Consider the following 19,471-nt stretch of genomic DNA (forward strand, 5'->3'; position numbering starts at 1 on the left):
ATGTCTGAACAAGGTCGGGCTGTTAGTTGAGTTTTAGAAGACACGTTTAAATGTAACGCGACTTCTCAACAAACGCGTCTGAATTTATTCGAAAAAATCACAAGGATTGCTTCATGCATTTATGCTTTGACATGGTGAATCAGATTTAAAAAATGTGACCAAAAAAAAAAAGAAAAAAAACGATGATAGAGCCTCAGTGACAGTCCTCAAGCCTCCGATGACTGACTGGTGGATATGAGCCCTCCAGAATAAAGGAAGAACAGAGAGTCGCGACTGATTTCTTTTTCTCTTTTTACATATAAAATGGATCAAGACTGGTTCACCAAGGAAGAATAGGGAATAAAGGAAGTTGTAAAATTGTCTTTTACATACCATATTCAATTCAACATAAGGCTGACAATGATTTGCAAATCACCGGATTCTACTTTTACTTACATATCATGCAGCATCTCAACTTTTGGGAGGAGAAGATAATCCTTAATCAAGTGAGGAGAAAAGTTGATTCCCTTTCATGGTGTATCATCAGAAAATAATCCTTATGGCCTTGATAAAGAAGATGCCCTATAAAACCATCCGTGGAGAAAAAATGCACGCATAGGTACTGCTTTAGGCTGATATTGTAGCACAGAATCATGACACATCTGAAGAAAGTTTTTGTGTCATATTAACTAGAACTCATCAATGATATATTCTACTCGCTCAGGATATGTGAGTTTAATCATTGTGTTCAATACACATAAAAACGTATCATTAAACCCATATTTCATGCCCGTAAACCAGTGGGAATCCTCATTAGACATTTACGAGCAATCTGACCTACACTGGGTCATTCGCACAGGGCCCAGACGTTTATCTTAAATGGTATCCACCAGGACCGCGCACTCTGTGACAGAGTGTGTGTGTGTGTGTGCGGTTACGTGCCCAACCCACTGCCAGCGACACTTGTCTTTTGGGAAAAGAGAGGGCATATAGTAGGGCGGAAGAGAGAAAGAGCATGGAGGTGGCAGTGACAGACGACAGCAGCAGGAGGGGAGACAGAAACATATGTGGAAGAGAGGTGAAATAAAAAGACCTAGTACAGCACACACACACACACACACACACACACACACACACACACACACACACACTCATAAATGCCCCTGTGGCAGTTGCATGAATCAAAGTGGGTCGGTGGTTTCGGTGATCAGCGGATCACGGTGACATTATGAATGAATTAATTGCAGAAACACCCAGGCTGACTGTGCACACAAGCTGGAACAGTTATGCATGCTCTAAGTATGTTTGGCAGGTATATATCATAAAAGACCAGAAAAATCACCTCATTCCGTCCCTTTTGTTTTTGCGCTTTACATAAACAGGTGTGTGAAGTTGTGCTGCATAAGTAGTGATGGGAAATGATTCATCAAACCTTTTCTGAGCACTGGAAATGAATCCAACAGAGCCCACAACAACCACACCATGTCAGGCGATCACAACACGCCTTTAGGTGGGTGGGACAAACCATCCACCTAAACATCATTACGTGCCCCAACTCTCATTTTTCAGACTGACTGTGGTTTCTCATCTCATTTAAGGTCTCGCCTGCCATTTCTTGTTGCCTTTCTAAAAATGGTAATTCCTGCTTAAATTAAATATCCGTCTGTTTTTATCACAGTGATACACTGACAGTAAAAAGAAAAAACATTTTCTCCTAAACTACAGCAGGTTACAGATCAACCACAAACCTATAAATAAAGTGCTCCAGTTCAAAGACAGAAGTACAGAAGCAGGGATCACATTGAACCCTTTTATGCACCACGTTATAGGTCCATTAAGGGACCACTTTTCTCCTCCTTCAGTATCTCAAAATTCACCGCACGGTGGGAAAAAAAAGTCACCGATTTACCTTTGATTACAACATGCATTCTCCGTTTCATTATTTTGATAATCTTATTTATTTCCCTCCAGGGTTGCATCATTTTTCACTATAACCTTGTAATTCTGATGGGATGAGTCGGGCCGCTGCATAAATTCTTCCCCCGGACATCATAAAGATCCTCAATGGGCTCAGGCTAGATTCATATGTATGCGTTTCAGGCGCCAATGGCCTCGCCTCTAATTAACTTTGAAGGGAGTGATGTTTTGCGCCGCCGAATTGACTTAATTTAGCGAACCAATCAAACTGCCTCACTAATCGAATGTCCGATCGTGTGACTGCCGCTACAATTTCAAGCATCAGGACCGCCCACTATCGAGTGTTAAAGCGTCACGTCCGTGCGAATACTGCCTGAAGGTCTGGACTCTGTGGAGGCCAATCCATGTGTGAAAAATGATGTATTATGCTCCATGAATTACTCTCACAGTTTGAGGCAAATGAATCTTAGCATTGTCATCTTGGAATATGCCCATGTCCTCAGGGATGAAAAATCTAATGATGGAAAATCTCGGTCATTCAGTATATTTCGGCAGTCAGCATAACCTGATCAAGTGAAGTTAAACCCAGGTGGTGCCTTCTTTTTAGACCAGGGAATCTGGTAAAAGCTGCAAGATAACTGCAAAAAAAAAGAAAAAAAAGCAATATTTGTCAGACGCCAAAGGATTTCTTTTCCCATAGCCTCTGTGAGTGCATGATGATAAAAATAGAGATAATTTGTAACAAAATGCACTAAAATACCCCAGACAATTTGCAGCGTTCGGTGTTGTCAGATAGAAGGGCAAACTATATGTGACGTGTTGCTTAAACACACCCTCGCGGAGCAGCTTCTGTCTGTTTATGCTCCATTCCTCGACTTCTTTATGCATGGCCACAGTTTTGTGTTACAGAAATGTGGTTTGGTTGAAGACAATTTCCTGCCCTCACTGATTATAGAGAAGTGAAACTTCTTACTTGCCGTCTGCGTAAAAACATTCAGCTTATCGGTGACCCTGTCTGCACGTTGGGAGAATTTAAGGATGTGAAACCTCGACTTTATGCTGACAAATGTTATCTCTTCTTCTGTTATCTGTTGAACAGCGCATTAGAATTAGATTATTTCTTCAATGTAAACTTCTTAAAGTCAACATATATATTTGTATGAGCATTGTGGTCCAAAACCAACGTGCAGCCAAAGTTTTTAACATTTTCCCTCAGAAGTAGCATTGTGATGGTGGGAGGAAAGGGCAGTACAAAAGTCAAAAGTAAGATAAGTCAAATTATCACCACAAGGGAATTTTTCAGCAGCTAATCATGCGAATGATTAACTTTTGACTGTAGGTACCTTGGTGGCAGTTTACAGGACTCATCCAAAGCACGAACAGGCAGTAAAAAAGTGAAAGTGAGCAGGTTTTGTTCAATGAGAGAGCACCTTCTTTAGATTTACAGGCACTACTACATACAGATCCCAAAAGAAGCCATCCTTAGAGTCATCTCATAGGACCACACCCACGTCATTGTTTGCATGTCCATGGGTGAGCCAGAGTCTGGCAGGGTCCAGAAGACAAACTGTCATCATCTACAGTCTACAGTTATAGGACCTCTGGCTAAACTTGCATTAGACGGTTCAGCTACTGAAAAAGTAATGCGTGTGAGGTTCGCTCGGTTGTTTGTGTGCATGTCCGCCTCCAAATCAAGTTGGGCTCTGGGCTATACCATACCAGACAACTGGACTGAAAAAAAAAACCAAGAGTCTTATTAAAATATTTATATATGTTTGAGATGTCATGGAGGAGTTACTTGAAATACTCCTATCTCAGTGTATCAGAGCTACAGAGAAACGTGGGGGAGGTTAGAGTTAAGACTGGGAATGTTTTGTTCTCATCGACTTCACCCTGATCAAGAGGCAGAAGTGCTCCATTCTTCAGAGACATGCTGCCGCACCCTTTGGTGCGCAGCTTTGTTTAAAAAAGGGTCTGTGCTGCAGTGGGATATTGACCCTGAGCAACACCTCAAAGGTACGCAAGAAGCACTTGAAGATCAAAGATGACCCAGAAGTGCTGACTCTCATGGACTTTCCTCTACAGTCTGCTGACATCAGTCCCTGCTGAACATTTATGGGGGCGCTTGAAAACCGAGAGAGCCAAACGTTTCTCACACCACGGGACACAGGGTTTGTACATGCATGAAAAATAAAATGATCTCAACTTGTGACTCGACTGGTGAATCCTGCTGAATACAGTTAATTCGGTGTTTATGCGGAATACGTAATTGTGATGTATGGTGCTGTTGGCATGTGTGGACGAGTGAATAAGCAGGTGCCTGCGTGTGCGTTTGAGTCTGTGTGAGTGCACCTGTGAGCTGATGATTCTCTGGGAGGATCTCTCTATGTTGGCAGGCAGACCAAAGAATGCAGGCCTGTCATCCTCTGGGAGATTCTCTATTACACTGCGGTAGTCCTGGGAGGACACATAGACACAAGAGCTGTTCAAACACAAATGCAAGCTCAAAATGAATAAGTCAAATGTCGTTACATCCTTATTAGATCTCTGTATGAGAGTATGATAAATAACGCTTGAATGTATCTCCTTTGGCAATACCAAGTTGGCCTGAATACTGATCTCCTACTTACAATTGACTCTCAGATTGTATAAACAGACTCTTTATTTTAACTGTTTTTGTTTCCTTTCCAGTGCCCAATTAAGAAATACAAAAAACCACAACAAGTCTCAGCTTAAGCGTTAAAAGAAAAGAAGCATTTCCCTGTAGCACAACTTCATTTCTTCAGTCCTCGGTACAGCATCCAAGGTTTGTGCTTGTGTACATGTAGTTGTGTCATCCTGACAACGTACCAATATGGAGCAGGAGTTCGGGAGGCTGATTTGTGGTGGAAAAATGCGTGCTCCTCCTCGACTCCTCTTCTGTCCAGCTGATGATGACAGAAGTCGTGCAGAGAAGAACTGCTCAAGGTAGGAGCGCAAAATTCGGAGGTCAGAGGGGTTGTCTATTCGGCCACCGTAGATGGCACTCTCCAAAAGGCCGTGGACAAACTCCCACTGGAAAAGTTTGCCACCTTGGACAAAACAAGAAATATAAATACACAAGAAAAGCTACAAGCACATGAAACGAGTGCACTGGCAGGAAAGAGAAGTACTGACTAGTGCAGTGATGTGGGGTGGGTGTATGAAATGAACTGAATTACTTCCTGAAAATGCAGGGACGCGCTCACTGACTGGAACGCTGCACATTCAGTGAATCGTTCAGTGATGATATTAAACAGTCAATGTAAGCTGAGAGTGGCAGAAGTAGCTTAAAAGTCCCACATATCGACAAATCAAAAATGGAAGTTCCATATCCTTCAGAGAAGAAGAGGTCATCTGCTTTCTTATCCAGCGTGCTCCATGTACTGGAACAACACATCCAGGCACCATGTTTTTCATATAGAGCCTAGCTTATTTCAGCAAAACAATGCTAAACCACATTCTGCGCATACCACAACAGCATGTAATAAAAGATTCTGGGTGATAAATAGGCCTACCTGCAGTCTGCATCTGTCTGAAAAGATTTGGTGCATTACTAAACAGAAAATATGACAAAGGAGGCCTCAGCTGCGACATTTGGCATACTGACTGTATTCTATTTTCGATGGTTAAAAGGATTTGCTCAGCATTGTGGGTTTTTTTTTTATTCAAATTTACTTTTACTCCAAAATTCATTCAAGTAGGGGCTGTTTCAATGGCCTGTGGAATGTTTGTCAAAGTCAAAGCACTTGCGGAATCATGAGATCTTGAGTCCTTGACTGGGTTCGGCCATGTTTTCATTCAGTGAGCGGGACTGAGCGCTCAGAATTTTGACTGAACAAATCTGAGACAATTCTAGTGATCGGAAGCACCGAAATAACTCCTTTTCACATAACTACCACAGAGGCCACAGTGACAAGTGCTCCTTATATCCAGATCTTGTTCAGGTAATGCTTTATAGTGTGCGGTGTGTAAAAGATGCTAAACAGTCATGCAGAGCTGTCCAGTCCGCCGTTTTGAGTCATCAGCCATCTTACCTTCAAAAAGCCTGTCGATGATCTCAAAGCCAGCACGCAGGTCCGACAAAGAAAACTCATAGAACTTAGTCCAACCCTGGAAAAGTAGCAGATTCACAGCACATTCAGCAACGACGGTTTTATTTTCACATCAAACAGATTGTTCCAGCATTTCGGTACCAGTCATCACCCATTTTCTCTTTTCCTTAAATCTGAGAGCACAAAGTCAGTCGTGTAATTATGGGTTTGGACTGCAAGTCAATGCATTTATTAGTCTTTATCAGGCGACAAATTTGGTACCATTGAAACCCCTTTAACTCTCTTGCCAAAATGAGACAAAATGAGCGTTTTTAGACAGCAAAGTATTAGCCGGATCAAAAACTTAGTGAGGACTGTTGAGTCGAGGCTGCTATACACAGCCTGTTTGTTATTCTAGCAGTCACTTTCTCTACCCTGTAACCATCACACATCCTCATGATATTGCAAGCAAACCTCTCTTGCAAGATTAGTCCCATTTGTGCACAAACAAAGGCAGACTCGTGTGTGAGTGCACACATGCTCCGCTGTGCCCCGGAGCTCAGAGAGGAAAGGCAATAGTGCGGAAGCTTTAGGGTTGAAAAGACAGGACGGCTGTAATCCCACAACATTTATGCACGTTCAAAGACAAAAGAGCACAAGCCCCCTGCACACATGCAATAAAACAGCAATGACCATCTTAAATATATATATATATATATATAACAGATTAATAAAAATCACAGAGCGGTGAAAACAGGGTTTGTTGCTCTTCGCTGACACTCGATCAGCATCTGTAATCTGTCCACTGATGCTGCCGGTGGAAGAGGCCGCGTTTGCATCTGTTTTGTCTACATAGCACCGGCTACTTGTTTCTCTTAGCGAAAGAGGTATTCCGTGCCACTTGTTTGTCAGGATGATTACACCAATCGTTTTCGGGGGGGGGAAAGTTGTAGCATGGGCCAGATAAAGGACCAATTCAATTTTGATGTGGATCCAGATCACTAAACTTTAAAAGTGGAAGACAGAGTCCTGGCCTTGATGAAGAGGCTGTGCTTTCTGAGTGCTTTCCAGTAAATTAACTAGTTGAAAATATGGGTCTTTGGAACAAAGCTCTGTTCCTCTCAATCAACTTTGAGGACTTAAGTGAGTGTGTTACCGAATGCAAGTCACCTTGCTGCATTCTGGCCAATATAAATAAATAGATAAACATCAAATAAAAAAAAAGCAACTTTTCTTTTAGTAAGCAGTACACAAGAGTGACACTAGAAAGCCATCATTACCTCTGGCCTTCTAAATGAAGTGTTTTCTACCCAGGCGTAGAAAACACCTTTCTAAAGAGGAGGAAAACTATTAAAGGATAAAAGAGAAAGGGATAATAGATGCAGTAAAATGGAAGTAAGTGGCTGTTTCAATACTTAGGTGATCATCCTCTTAGATGGGATATAATAGAGACAGTGAGACAGTGTTAAAGACCAGACAAAAACAGTCTATAATGAAGGAAATGTGTGGAAAACCACTCTGTTTCTCCTGAAACTGTGGAGCTTAACTCCTCTCTCCTCTCTCCAAGAGAGGCTGAGAAAGTGTGAAACCCTCCGGTAGTTGGAACACACTCTCTAAAATTAGGACTGCAAATTTGTTATTTTGACCTTTAAATGTATTTCTACACAGAGCTGAATCAATCCTTGGAAAAAAGTGAGGGGTCACCAAAGCCACATGAAATAAGAAAGAAAGCTCGTATGCAAAAGTCGTGGCCGTTGGTTGTAGTCTGCTACTTTTCCCCTTGATGTCTCCAACTTGACGTCACACCCCCTTTAATTTGAATGCATTGAATTATTACCAACTTCACGTGCCATGGGTCAACGGTTTGATATTTAGTTTAAATTAAAAATATGATTCCTTCTTAAGCTCCCTTGACAGCTTATGTCATCACAAAAATTGCATTTACCATGCTTCCGCCGTCTGAGACCTCAGCGAGTAAAAGGAATTACTCAACTTGTATTGGACATAGCAAATCCATTAGCCTGCGAGTAGTCTGCATGGAAAGTATCAGGTTAACAGACTGTTCGAAAGCCTTATCAAGTGGGGGCTGTTTTTCTAAATCGTGTTTTATGTGTGTTGGCCTTCAGGCAGGTTTTCTACAAAGACGTATATTCATAGTTGAACTTTCATACACAGAGCCACACACACACATATATAACGGGGCCGAAGGCACTTTACAGAGTGAAAAAAACATGTTTGCTGTGCTGGTCAGAAAAGATTGAAAAAAATATATATAAAATAGGAATCGTGCACTCTCTAAAGGAGCCGTGCACCTGGCTTACAGTGTGTAAATGGATCTGTGTCGATATCTTTAGCAGTTTTTGAATTTCAAAGGGTGTTAACATTCCCGATTGTCCGGCTGGTGGCAAAGTTAAGCATCTACTGTGAAACAACAGCTCAACTTAACGGTATTCGTATAAAATATTGAATACAAGGCAGACAAAGAGTTGGTGAGTTTACTGTATTCCTACAGCGATCTCACTTCTCTGTTAGTCCTTAATTGTGTGCATTTTCAGTCTCTTAAAAGGCATCGTTAGAAGAAGTGCTGGGTTTAAAGGTTTAAATGTGAAATGTAACCGTTGAACTGTGGCAGTTGTACAGCTGGCTTTGAGCATTTTACCTGTGGGATGTAGTTCCGTCTCTCTTGACAAACAGCATGGAACCAAGCCAGACAGAAAAGAGATTGGGCTCTGGTGAGATTGCCTCCTACACACAGACAATCAACAGGCAAGTTAAAATAACTACATTGCTTAATTCTTATGGTTGTCATAGTTTGATCATTTTCTGCGTTTCGTTAAACTTAAGAGCAGTTATTTCTCTATTATCCATGAAAGAAAATAAAGAGATAACACAAAGGGGATTCAAGCATGCGGTCTTTGTTTGAATACAGTGTTCTGGACCCATTCATTGCTTCTAATTTCCCACCCAGAAACTGTAGACTCAACCAGGTTCACATGGACATCATGCTCACTGTAAGTAATTATAGTAATACAAAATATTGACATAAAATGCATTAAAATGTCCCTTTGTGAAGAAAGTTGAAGAAAGTTGCTCTTTTTTTCTTTTTCGCTCTGTTTGCACAGGATTATAAGCTTAGTTAGATTTGAAAAAGATCATGAGGTGGCTTAAAAAATATCCCAAAACAATGTTAATCTTGCATGTTGAAAAGAAGCCCAAAATGGTACCCAGTGAGTTACACTTTGAGGGAAAGGGGTCCCATCAATGTAACGGTATGTGGCGAGAAGAGGCTAATTAAAAAGCAAAGTTCTAGTTCTAGATGTGAGAGGAGAGAGAGAGAGATAGAAAGAAGAGCTAACCTTTACTGATCTGCTCTGGATTCCAGGACTCATATGTTCTCAGCAGATTCTTCTTCAACCCTGGAGGAGCCTGCAGATGGCAAAAGAAAGGAAGGGAGGAAAGAAGGGAGAAGGAAAACAAGAAGTTGAAGCAGAAGGGGAGGAAAATCTATATTATGTAATCATACACAAAATTCAAATCTTCAATGTAGATTAAAAATGACAAGGCCCAACCATTGTACTACCTACAAGCAAAGAGAAAAAAGCAATTCTTTCACCGAATACACTAATTGCAGTGTTGTCAGAAAGAAATTGGACAGGTCTGACACACTAAATCTAATCAAGCTCACAAAAAAACATCATCACATGGGCTGAAAATCTTTCCTGCATTTATCAACCCTGCTTCTGTAGCAATCTATAACCCATTGTCAATTATCTACTAAAATGACAGAGGGCTAATAAACTAAAAAAAATAAATGAAAAATAAAACAACAAAACTGGATTAGATGAGGAATCGGGGGTTGTCAAAGTCGGAAGCCCATGACTATTAACTTCAGGATACAAATCGGGCCAGCATCCAACATATAGGGTGTTTTAGATGCTCTTTAATACTGAGAGCTATCGTATACAGAATGTATGGGTACAAAAGCACTGCTTTGAACTGCTATACTGTCATTCAGTTGATGCATTCTCCATATCGTTACGCAGGTATTGTAATTTTGGAACGCTTCTCTGAAGAGGGGATTATTCCTCAAACAATATGTTCCATTTAAAAGAAACGCAAAAGCGCATACACTGGTGCTGGTTCACATAATGTCATCTTTACTGAACGTTTGGAAGGTTTTGATAATCCCCAAAGACAGTATCTCATCAGCCAATTTACTACATATGTTGCTAACTTAGTAGACTGAATGTGTTTGATCGGCCACAGCCTAAATACCGCAAACCCTGTTTATACATCCCTAAGAGTTCAGGATGCATGCAGATGCATATTGTAAGGAATGTCCGTAAGCTCGCACACGAAAGTGTGTCAGTCTATCTGAAAGGGGGGGGGGAATAAAAAAAAACAGTGGCTTACAGACAAAGAGAGAGGCAGACAGGCAGAGGCTGTTTGTGCAGCATGCTTGGCTGCTGAAGCAGCTAACCCCATGAGCATGACTCCCATCAAGAACACACTGAGCACTAAAGCATGCATCACTACCGCGCAAGCTGTGGGCTTCTGCCTCTCCTTACAGACTATATAGAGTAGAAAAGACATGTAAAGATTTTGTACACAGAATCCAACTGTCAGGGAGGGAGATAATTAGCAGAGCCCTTTATAGCGGTGGAGGTGTACTAGCATGCATCTGCAGATAGCCTCCAATAAATGTTTGGGTGCGTATTTGTGTGGAATGTTGCGTGATTTGAAGTAGGAAGACATTGTCCAACCGAATTTCATTTCTACTGGGGGAAGTTCTGTGGCGTTTCGGGGTCTGAACTTGTGTGTGTCTGTGTGTGCGTGTGCATGTTAGGTTGTGCCCATACCTCGTAAGTGATCTTAAGGCTGGACTGCAGCAGAATGGGAGGAAACCTGGGGTGAACCTCTGCTGTCAGCCAGAGACGGAAGCTTGCTTTGGGCCGCAGCACATTTAGTTCCTATGGAGGAGAATCATTGCATACAATATTAGATTAGATTAATTAAAAATATTGAGAATAGCCATATGCTAAGTTATGAAATCCCTACACATGCAGGGGATACAACTGTTAGGTGGTGTGTTTTCAGCCCCTGTCCATAGTCTTCATTTCTTTTTCTCAAATTTCCACCTTTTTCTCCCACACTTCTCTTACATTCTCTCCTCATCTTTGTATTTCTCAAATATGCCGAGTTAAAAATAGCATGCTGACAGCTTAGGGTCTTGTGTCATCTGATTGGGCACTCAAACACAATGACACACACACACACACACACACACACACTGAACTGTAATCAATGTGTTTCTGCATCACTTCAAACCTTATTCATTCTCCAGGAAGCTCACATGATCGCCAATAATCACAGAATAGGAGAACTGACGACCCTTGAAGGAAACTCTTCAGCCTGTTATTTTTTGTGAGCATGCACGTGTTTGTGTGTGTGTGTGTGTGTGTGTGTGTGTGTGTGTGTGTGTGTGTGCTTGTCTGTATGGGGGATTGTTAATCAGAATTCCACTGGAACAAACAACTGATATTGCAGAAAGATGAACTATGAAGAAATGAAAAGATACAGATGAAGAAAAGCAGCATGAAGATGGAGGGAGAGCAGATATATCTTCTAGAATTTGCACATCAAAACTTATCTTTGTTGTAACACACGCATGCAGTTCAGAGTGTTCAAGCCACACTGCTCATGTGGTAACAGGCTTAGTGCCTGCACACTAGTGATAAGAATCATTAGAGGCAGTAACTCTCGATAAAATCCTTACAACATATTTGAAGCATATTGTGACTCTGAAACACATACTAATTGTTACAAAAATGTTCAGCACGAGTACTTATCCATCAATATTTCAACGCATTGTGAATAAATACAGGCAGAATTATAGACAGACTGAGGGAAAAGAGTTAGTGGAAGAACATGATCGGGCAAGGATGAGACGACATCTGCACTGTCCACTTAAATTATTAACACAGACCACTCTTCTTCTGCCTCTTCTTCTTCTTCCTCTCTTTAACTGACCAACTGATTCGAAGAAGGAGGTAAGCACGACGGAGACAGATGGCCAAAAGAAGCAGGAAAATGTTGCAACTACACTCGAACATACAGTGAGACTGAGCAGATGGACAAAGTTACAGGCAGACATGAAAACAAATCCTTCTCTTGGTAGAAATTACCACCTGCACGCTGCGGCTCACCTCACTTTTCCCTCCTTCTCATTTTTTTTATCCATCGTTTCTTCAGTCTTTCTCTCTTATGCTCTCTGCTTCCCTTGTTTCTTGTGTGGTGTGGGTTTTCATTTCAAGCTTGACTGCTGAGACCCTAACCTCATTGGTGGATGCGCAAAGACCAAGCCAAAGAAACGGAGAGCGAAAGTGACGGGAAGTCAGACAGAAGGGAAAGTTCTAGTCAAACAATGTGAGTTGGGAAGTAAAAGTGTCAAGAACTTCTGAGTTGTTGGGGATGAGGAGGTGGAAAGCAGTAGATGCAGAAGATAATACAAGGAGGAAGAGAAAGAGTGGCGTGGAGAGATGAAATAGAAAAGGTGCATAAGCAGAAGAGGAAAGCTTAAATATGCTATGATTTATGTCACAGCATGAGAGCAGGCTGGACAAGAGGGGATCTCTAGCCAAAGCTTTAGCACACACACACACACACGAGGGTGCCCACGCACACACACATATACACGCAAACATGCACCGACCAATCATAACCAACAGCTCCGCCTCCAGTGAGAAATGACCTACTATTGTGACACAATACAACACAGAGGCCCAAGGAAAAGGCACAGGAGCACAAATAGAGTCAAAGAAATTGCAGGGCACAGATAAACCCGCTTCACGTAACGCAACAGCACGCAGATCACAAGTAATGTGACACACACGGATAGCCGCTCCATCTAAACATGCATTCTTACAAGCATGTACATGCGACAAACACACACGGTCACAAGCGCAGCTAAAACACCACAGCGGCTAACATGCCCTGACAGGTGGAATGCAAAATGTGTACGTGAAAGCAAAGGACAGAAGGTCCTTTTTAGATATGGTAATATGGGCAGGAAACAGAGTGTGTGAGAGTGTAGTGGTGTAATGAGTGCAATGGAACAAACAAACCAAACACAAACAGGTTGGGCTGAAACAAGGAATTACATCCACATCATTAATACACAAACCCCCCCCCCCAGGCTGCCCTTTCCCCCTAACCCTGACTTCACATGCTGATGACGTGAAAAAGTGAGATTTGTCTTGCTTCACAGGAGGGATGATTTACAGCACTTTCATGGATGCAGTCGTTTGGACTTACTTTGGAAGTTCAGTCATTTTGTGTCACCTTAGATAATATTTCTCAAATGAATGACCCTGTTATGTATACCAGAGGGGGTGTGCGGCAGCCAAACTTCAAAGATCCCGAAGAAAAATTGTCTTTGGAGTTTATTTCTTTAAAAAAAATCCACAACATATGTTGACTGAGCCGGTCTGACAGTCGATTTTATTTGCATTTCCTGGATCTTGCGACTCCAATGCTTTCGATGAAATGTTAATTCAATGCTAATTGATGCAATAGGATCTTGGACAGACTTGCATCCATATCAAATATATACGTAATCCCTCTGGAGCAGCAGAGTCAATTTGATCAGGCTCTCTTGAACTGATTATGGTACTAATTGTCTTTCTCAGGTGTAATTGTTCAGTAATTAGAAACAAGCATAATATCCTACTCTGCCGTCAACAAAAAAAGCACAACATACAGGGAAAATTAAAAAAAAAATAGTCAGACACACAAACAAAGATAAAGAAAAGAGTTGTCTACACAGCCTTACCTCACAAAGTCACACACACACACACACATACACAGAGTACCCACTTTTTCCAGGAGGGGCAGCCAGGCGGTGACAAGATGAAGATTTTTCAGGCAAAGCCAGTCTCCATTTCGGGAACATTCTCTGAGTGTGGCTAAGGCCACATCAGCCTGTCCCTGACCCATGGAGATCTAGACAGACAGAGAGAGCGGGAAAGATTGGAGTGGGCGACAAAAAGGAATCAGTGGGTTGGAAAATTCCGTTCTGCAGTCCGGGCCTGAAATCTGATTTAATGTTTTAATTTGTCTATGTCCTTAGTGAGTAAAACCAAAAAGGGGGATTATTCTCAATGGAGGTCCCAAACACAAGAAAGTCACCCATAGCTCATCAGACGTATTGTATAGCTAATGGAAATGTAACAACAGTATATTCAGCACCTAAATAATTGGAAGGCACAGTATCTTCAGGAATCCAGATTTTGTATTAAATCATCTCCAGTTGCAGCAAATTGAAAACAGAAGATATTAAAACTTCGATCAAAAAGCATAAATTAGCCATAAACAGTATATATTCCATCACTGAGAAAAAAATGGGTAATCTTTAAACAGAAGAAGCATTAAAAGTTAGATTTTCATGAGGACGTGTGGGTATGTGATACTCCTAGTTGTTTTGTCATTAAAGGCCACGGCACAGCCAGGTGCAGATGCTTCCATATATCAGGTTTGATTGTATTATATCAATTAAAACATTTGTGACGGACATACTGGCTCCGTACTGGCTTACTGTGTCTTTTAAACCCAGACTTTGCTGTAAAAACCAAATTAAATAAATCAAGGTTTACAGGAATATCTTGCAGGAACACCTTATAACCCTTTTATTCCATTTTGAACTGTATAACGACCGATTAACTCCGCTGGTAGAACATGGTCACGAGTTACGCCTCAAAGCTGTGTTACAATAAAACATTCAACAAGTGGTAGGAAGCTTAGTTTTCCCCATTTAGTTGCACACTTGAATAGTCCGCGGTTGTGATTTTGCTATACAGCAGATAAATCCCCTTGCACTTGCTAATCTGCTGCGACTTCAATCCGTCTATTCTGTTATTTGCTACCTCATGATAGTTGTCCCTGCCAACAGTTTCTGCTGCAAGTTCTGCAAGCTCCTGGGATGGGTCTGCCCCTGGAGAGATGATGATTAACACTGGCTCCCAGTCCATTGTCTCGGTGTAGAGACGCCGAAGATTCAGAGGAGGCGGGGACAGCTCTTTGATACCTGCGGAGAGGAGGGGAAAGAAAAAGAGATGAGTATGTGGAGTGTGACAGGTAGATGTCTTTCAACATTGGTCTTTAACCTTCAAGACCTGTGGCACCTTCTAAACGTAGGAACTGGTATAACCCATATGCTGCATTAAGCTTTGGTCAGTTAGTACGCGACTCAAAGTGAAAGTAAATGAATACACGGGTCATAAGACTCCGAGGAGGACAAGGAAGGAGTAGAGCATAAATACTCGTAAGCAGCAGCGTTTGGTGTACCAAAGTTGGGCCAAAGGGAGGATATAATTAGGGATACTTGGCGGGGGGGCAGGTGAAGAGAGAAACCAGAAACAAGCCACTGAGAAGAGGGAATGGGGCATAAGAAGGAAGACACAAAGAAAGACAGAGTGAGAGAGATTAGGAGGGTGATGTGCTGTGCATATTGAGTGTTAGGAATGCAGCAAAATTCATAGCAGAAGAACACCTTGTCAGCCCCCTGGTGTTGAGCGGCCAGGCTCTTATGTGTGTGTCTACTGTAAATGCCTGGCTGCGTTTGCTTCCCTTTACTGAGGCTTCAATTCTGCTGTAATAAACTGATTTGCATCACAGATGCAAGTTAATAGTGACACACATTTGGCAAATATAGGCACACAGAGCACCAGCAGCTGTGTTCGAAATCCCTAATGGACGCTACTTGTGAATGTATCAGTAGATGCCTCTTTCACACATGCGCGCTCGCCTACATGTAAGCACACACACAGGCACGCAGCGCTGTCCCTCTCCAGCTGAAAGCGAACGGCCGAGCCTAAACATTCTTATGTTCTCCGCTGCCAAATAAGTATACTGCACTGAAGCACACGCATGCACACACACGCGAGATCTTGGTAGTGAGCACCTCAGAGCGACCTTTTGCTGAGTCACCATGGCAACACTAAGAAAAACGGGCATCTGACCACATGACTTATGATGTCTGTCTGCAAAAAAAAAAAAAAAAAAAAAAAAAAAAAAAAGATTGAGCATTTGCATAACATGCACAAACACACACAACTACCTTTGACTTAGGCAGATAATTAGTATTCATGCTGCAGACCAGCGTCCTCTGCCAGTGAATAGCAAAGTTCACCTTGGCCTTTATCACACACAATCAGAAATCAAGGAAATGACGAGCCCGGAGATGAGAGTGTCCATCTCTCTATGGCTCAAACACTGAGGCTAAGACATGTAGTCGAACACACTTGACATTGTGGGCATTTGGGTTTTTCAATATAAAATTGTTTTTTAGTGCATTGTATCTGTATGCACAAAAGATTTTGTATCTTTTTGGAGAAGTACTGCAAGTGTGTACTTTATTCACTCGGTCGTGCTTGTGTGTGTGAGCAGTGCCCAGGCCTGGACTGGAGGGATTGAGTGAGATTAACTGTAAGAGGATTACAGACCATGCCTCATTAGCATACTGATTTACAGCCAAAACACATACACGTACACACTCACACCACATATTTTCTACTCTCTTGTTCTTTTTTTTTTTTCATCTTTCTGTCTCGCGTGCTCTTTCATCCACACGCAACGCCACCCATCTCATGCATTGTACACACTTAGTGAGTGGGATCACTGGGGGTTGAAGGAATGCGAGGACTATCTGTATCACGATTGTGTGTTTTATTGCATTTGCCCACAAACAAACAATAAAGAGATAACGAGGAGTGACACTTGAGCTTTCGAGAAACAAACCCGACACAAGCTAAATAAGAGACTTATGAGAGAGACAATCTGTTAGACATCCACAGTCTTTGGAGTAAAAACAAAAGGATGTTCGGGCTAACTATTTGGGGGCTCTGAGAGGAAAACCAGGGCCCGTCCTGGGTTGTTCTTGATCTGGGTGGAATACTGCTGACCCACACAGGTTATACTGTTTAGTGCTGGAAGGAACAGTTTGAGGATCTCATTAATCCGGCAGAATCTGAGGACTTGGTGGAAGATGCCCTCATCCCTTTGCCACAGATAGCCAATGTAGTTGTAGTTTCTCACTGGTAAGGCCCCAAGGATGGACGAGATTCGCCTTAAGAGGCGCTGAATGTCTCGGCATGTCAACCAAGACAGCCCCGCAAAATGGTCTATGTGGTCTATGGCATCTTGGACTCTGCCAGAGCTGATGCCACTGATCCTGCTCGGGGTGTTCATGAACAGGATCTCGAGAGGTAGTCAGAGAGAGGGCGGTGACTAGTTTGGGAAACCTCAGGATTGCTTCTCTGATTTTTGAAGAGGATGTGGTGCTGTTGGTCTCTTTCAACCATGACATTCAGCGCACACTGTTTGCAGCCGAGTGTGAAGCTGCAGGGATGAAAGTCGGCCCCTCCAAGGATGGGATGGAGATGAGTCTTCGTAATTAACAACGAGCGTGTTGAACGGGACTTTTTGTTGTAAAAAGGAAGCCGAGCTGAAAGGCGAAGCTACTGATTTACTGGTCTTCGTACCCACCCTCATCTGCAGTCATGAGATCTGCGAAGTAACAGATCTGAGATTGCAGATGCAAAAGGCTAAATCATTTTCCCTAAGATGGTGTCTTGGCTCAGCCGTAAACACAGAGTGAGGAGCTTGAGCACCTGCGGGTAGTTTGAAGTGGAACCGCCGCTCGCCTGCATCAAAAGGAATGTACGGGCATTTGATTAGGACGCCCTCTGTTTGCCATCCTGGGTGGATGGAATCCATGAGTCATTATCATGATCAGAAGCAACCTGGAGCTGACAAATTACAGCAAACTATTAAGTCTTAGGGAGGGCTGCTTTTCAAGTTCAATTCTCACACTCTGAGCTGTAATAGAAATTCGTAAAAAGCAATAATGATTCGCACCAACATTTAGTTGACATTCTTGATCTTTAGTAATCAATGTCTGGATTATGTGGTTTCGATTCTTTTGAAGCCTTGAGGGAAAATCTTTTAGCATCAGTCTCACAATATGAAGGTTAAAAATGACAAAATCAGATAAGGCAAGTGAGAGACATACGATTTAGGTTATTGGGTCATTTATATGGGCTGTTGGTGTGAGTCTGAGCCTTTCTCCGGTAGCCCTGTAGTGGACAGGCAACCTGTCCTGGGTGTGCCTCACCGCACACCTAATTTGAACAAAGTACTCACTCATTCATCAATTTTTTACACCTGCTTCATCTAACCGAGGGTCATGGGGGGGACTGAAGCCTGTTTTAAAATAGTCTAAAAGGAATCCAGTGCACAGAGGACACAACACATATGTCTTTATTACCTGTGTTTGGAAAAGTATATTTATAAAATGTATGATTAGGTGATCTAGCAAGGGCAACTAGTGTGATGAAACTAATGCCTCAGTATGGTATGTTACAAGAATTCAAAATAAAAAATCTTTGACTTTTTGCATGCTGCCTTCAGAGTAATTAGTTAAATTAAAGCATTGTTTGTGATGGGAACATAACACTAACAAGTGACGCTTCAATCTTCCAATTAGAGAGTCACAAGTTTGAGCTCCAAATGGAGCACGTTTAGATTTTAATGAGAACACGGTTATGGAGACAACGGAACACATAGAACATTTTAAAATAGAGTGGCAGTCGAGGTCTGCTTTCATTTGTACATAAACGGAGTAGATGGTTGTTTTTTTCAGTTCATCATAAGTGGTATGTGCACAGCCTCATTAGCACTGCAGGCAGTGCATCAGCATCGCTGTTTGCCTTCGAGTTCAAATATGGAACTGTTACAGTTCGTCGATGAAAGAGAACAATCGAGAACGGACAGAACTTTCCATCTTCTCCGCATCACATGTTGGAGGTTTAACTACATCTAGCCTCATTTTAAAGGAGATGCATTATGGCCTAATTTGCACCAAAGTTAACAGTATAACAATATACACTGTTTCTGTCTCACTGTGAACAACATGTGATCACAGATATAAACTGAATATCTGTTTGGCTGCCATCATCATTTCAGTTACTAGCAAATAATGAACGCTAAACTTAAAAGACAATCTTGGGGATTTGAAAGGATATCAGATTTGTTCAAATACTGCGGCTGAGAAAACGGAGAGACGGGCAGGGAACGGGAGGCAGAAGGCTCAGAAGCATAAAAATGAAGGGGGCTGTAATTCTCTTCAAGCAAATTCAGTGGCAAACTGCAATTTCCTTGTGTATATTAAATAATTATTTGAGAAAACAATCTCAGCTAAGGGTCCACTTAATCACTTGCTTTGGAATTGGCCATTTCAAACTAATTGCAGGTCATTAACAGCGAATTGACTCATTCGGTTGTGATGGGAATGTGGACGCTCGAAATGCTAATAAATTTGGGTGCTTTGAGGGGTGCTTAAAAAAGTCGGACAATTTATTACTGACCTTGAAAAAAAATACCCTGAGCTTGACCATAAGTCTCGCTGCTGGCACAGGTGGGAGACGTTTGAAGAAATAGAGCACCTCACAATTACTGCCAGCTTCCAT

The 19,471-nt window shown here is 42.0% G+C and overlaps 1 protein-coding gene across 3 annotated transcripts in view; it reads right to left on the reverse strand.

Moving 5' to 3' along the window:
* Nucleotides 1-19,471, reverse strand: part of dync2h1 (dynein cytoplasmic 2 heavy chain 1) — a 96,168-nt gene that overhangs the window by 14,939 nt on the left and 61,758 nt on the right. For all 3 annotated transcript variants that reach the window (XM_072392596.1, XM_072392597.1, XM_072392595.1), the window contains exons 81-88: nt 14,870-15,030; nt 13,824-13,949; nt 10,808-10,918; nt 9,305-9,374; nt 8,608-8,693; nt 5,952-6,027; nt 4,747-4,967; nt 4,249-4,353 (exon numbers count right to left, since the gene is read on the reverse strand). In XM_072392596.1, the coding sequence (XP_072248697.1) occupies nt 4,249-4,353; nt 4,747-4,967; nt 5,952-6,027; nt 8,608-8,693; nt 9,305-9,374; nt 10,808-10,918; nt 13,824-13,949; nt 14,870-15,030 (956 nt within the window). The remainder of the gene's footprint in view (nt 1-4,248; nt 4,354-4,746; nt 4,968-5,951; nt 6,028-8,607; nt 8,694-9,304; nt 9,375-10,807; nt 10,919-13,823; nt 13,950-14,869; nt 15,031-19,471) is intronic.

The sequence above is a fragment of the Leuresthes tenuis genome, unplaced genomic scaffold (genome assembly GCF_036924035.1).
Source record: "Leuresthes tenuis unplaced genomic scaffold, fLeuTen1.0.hap1 SCAF_9, whole genome shotgun sequence".
NCBI classification, from domain to species: domain Eukaryota; kingdom Metazoa; phylum Chordata; class Actinopteri; order Atheriniformes; family Atherinopsidae; genus Leuresthes; species Leuresthes tenuis.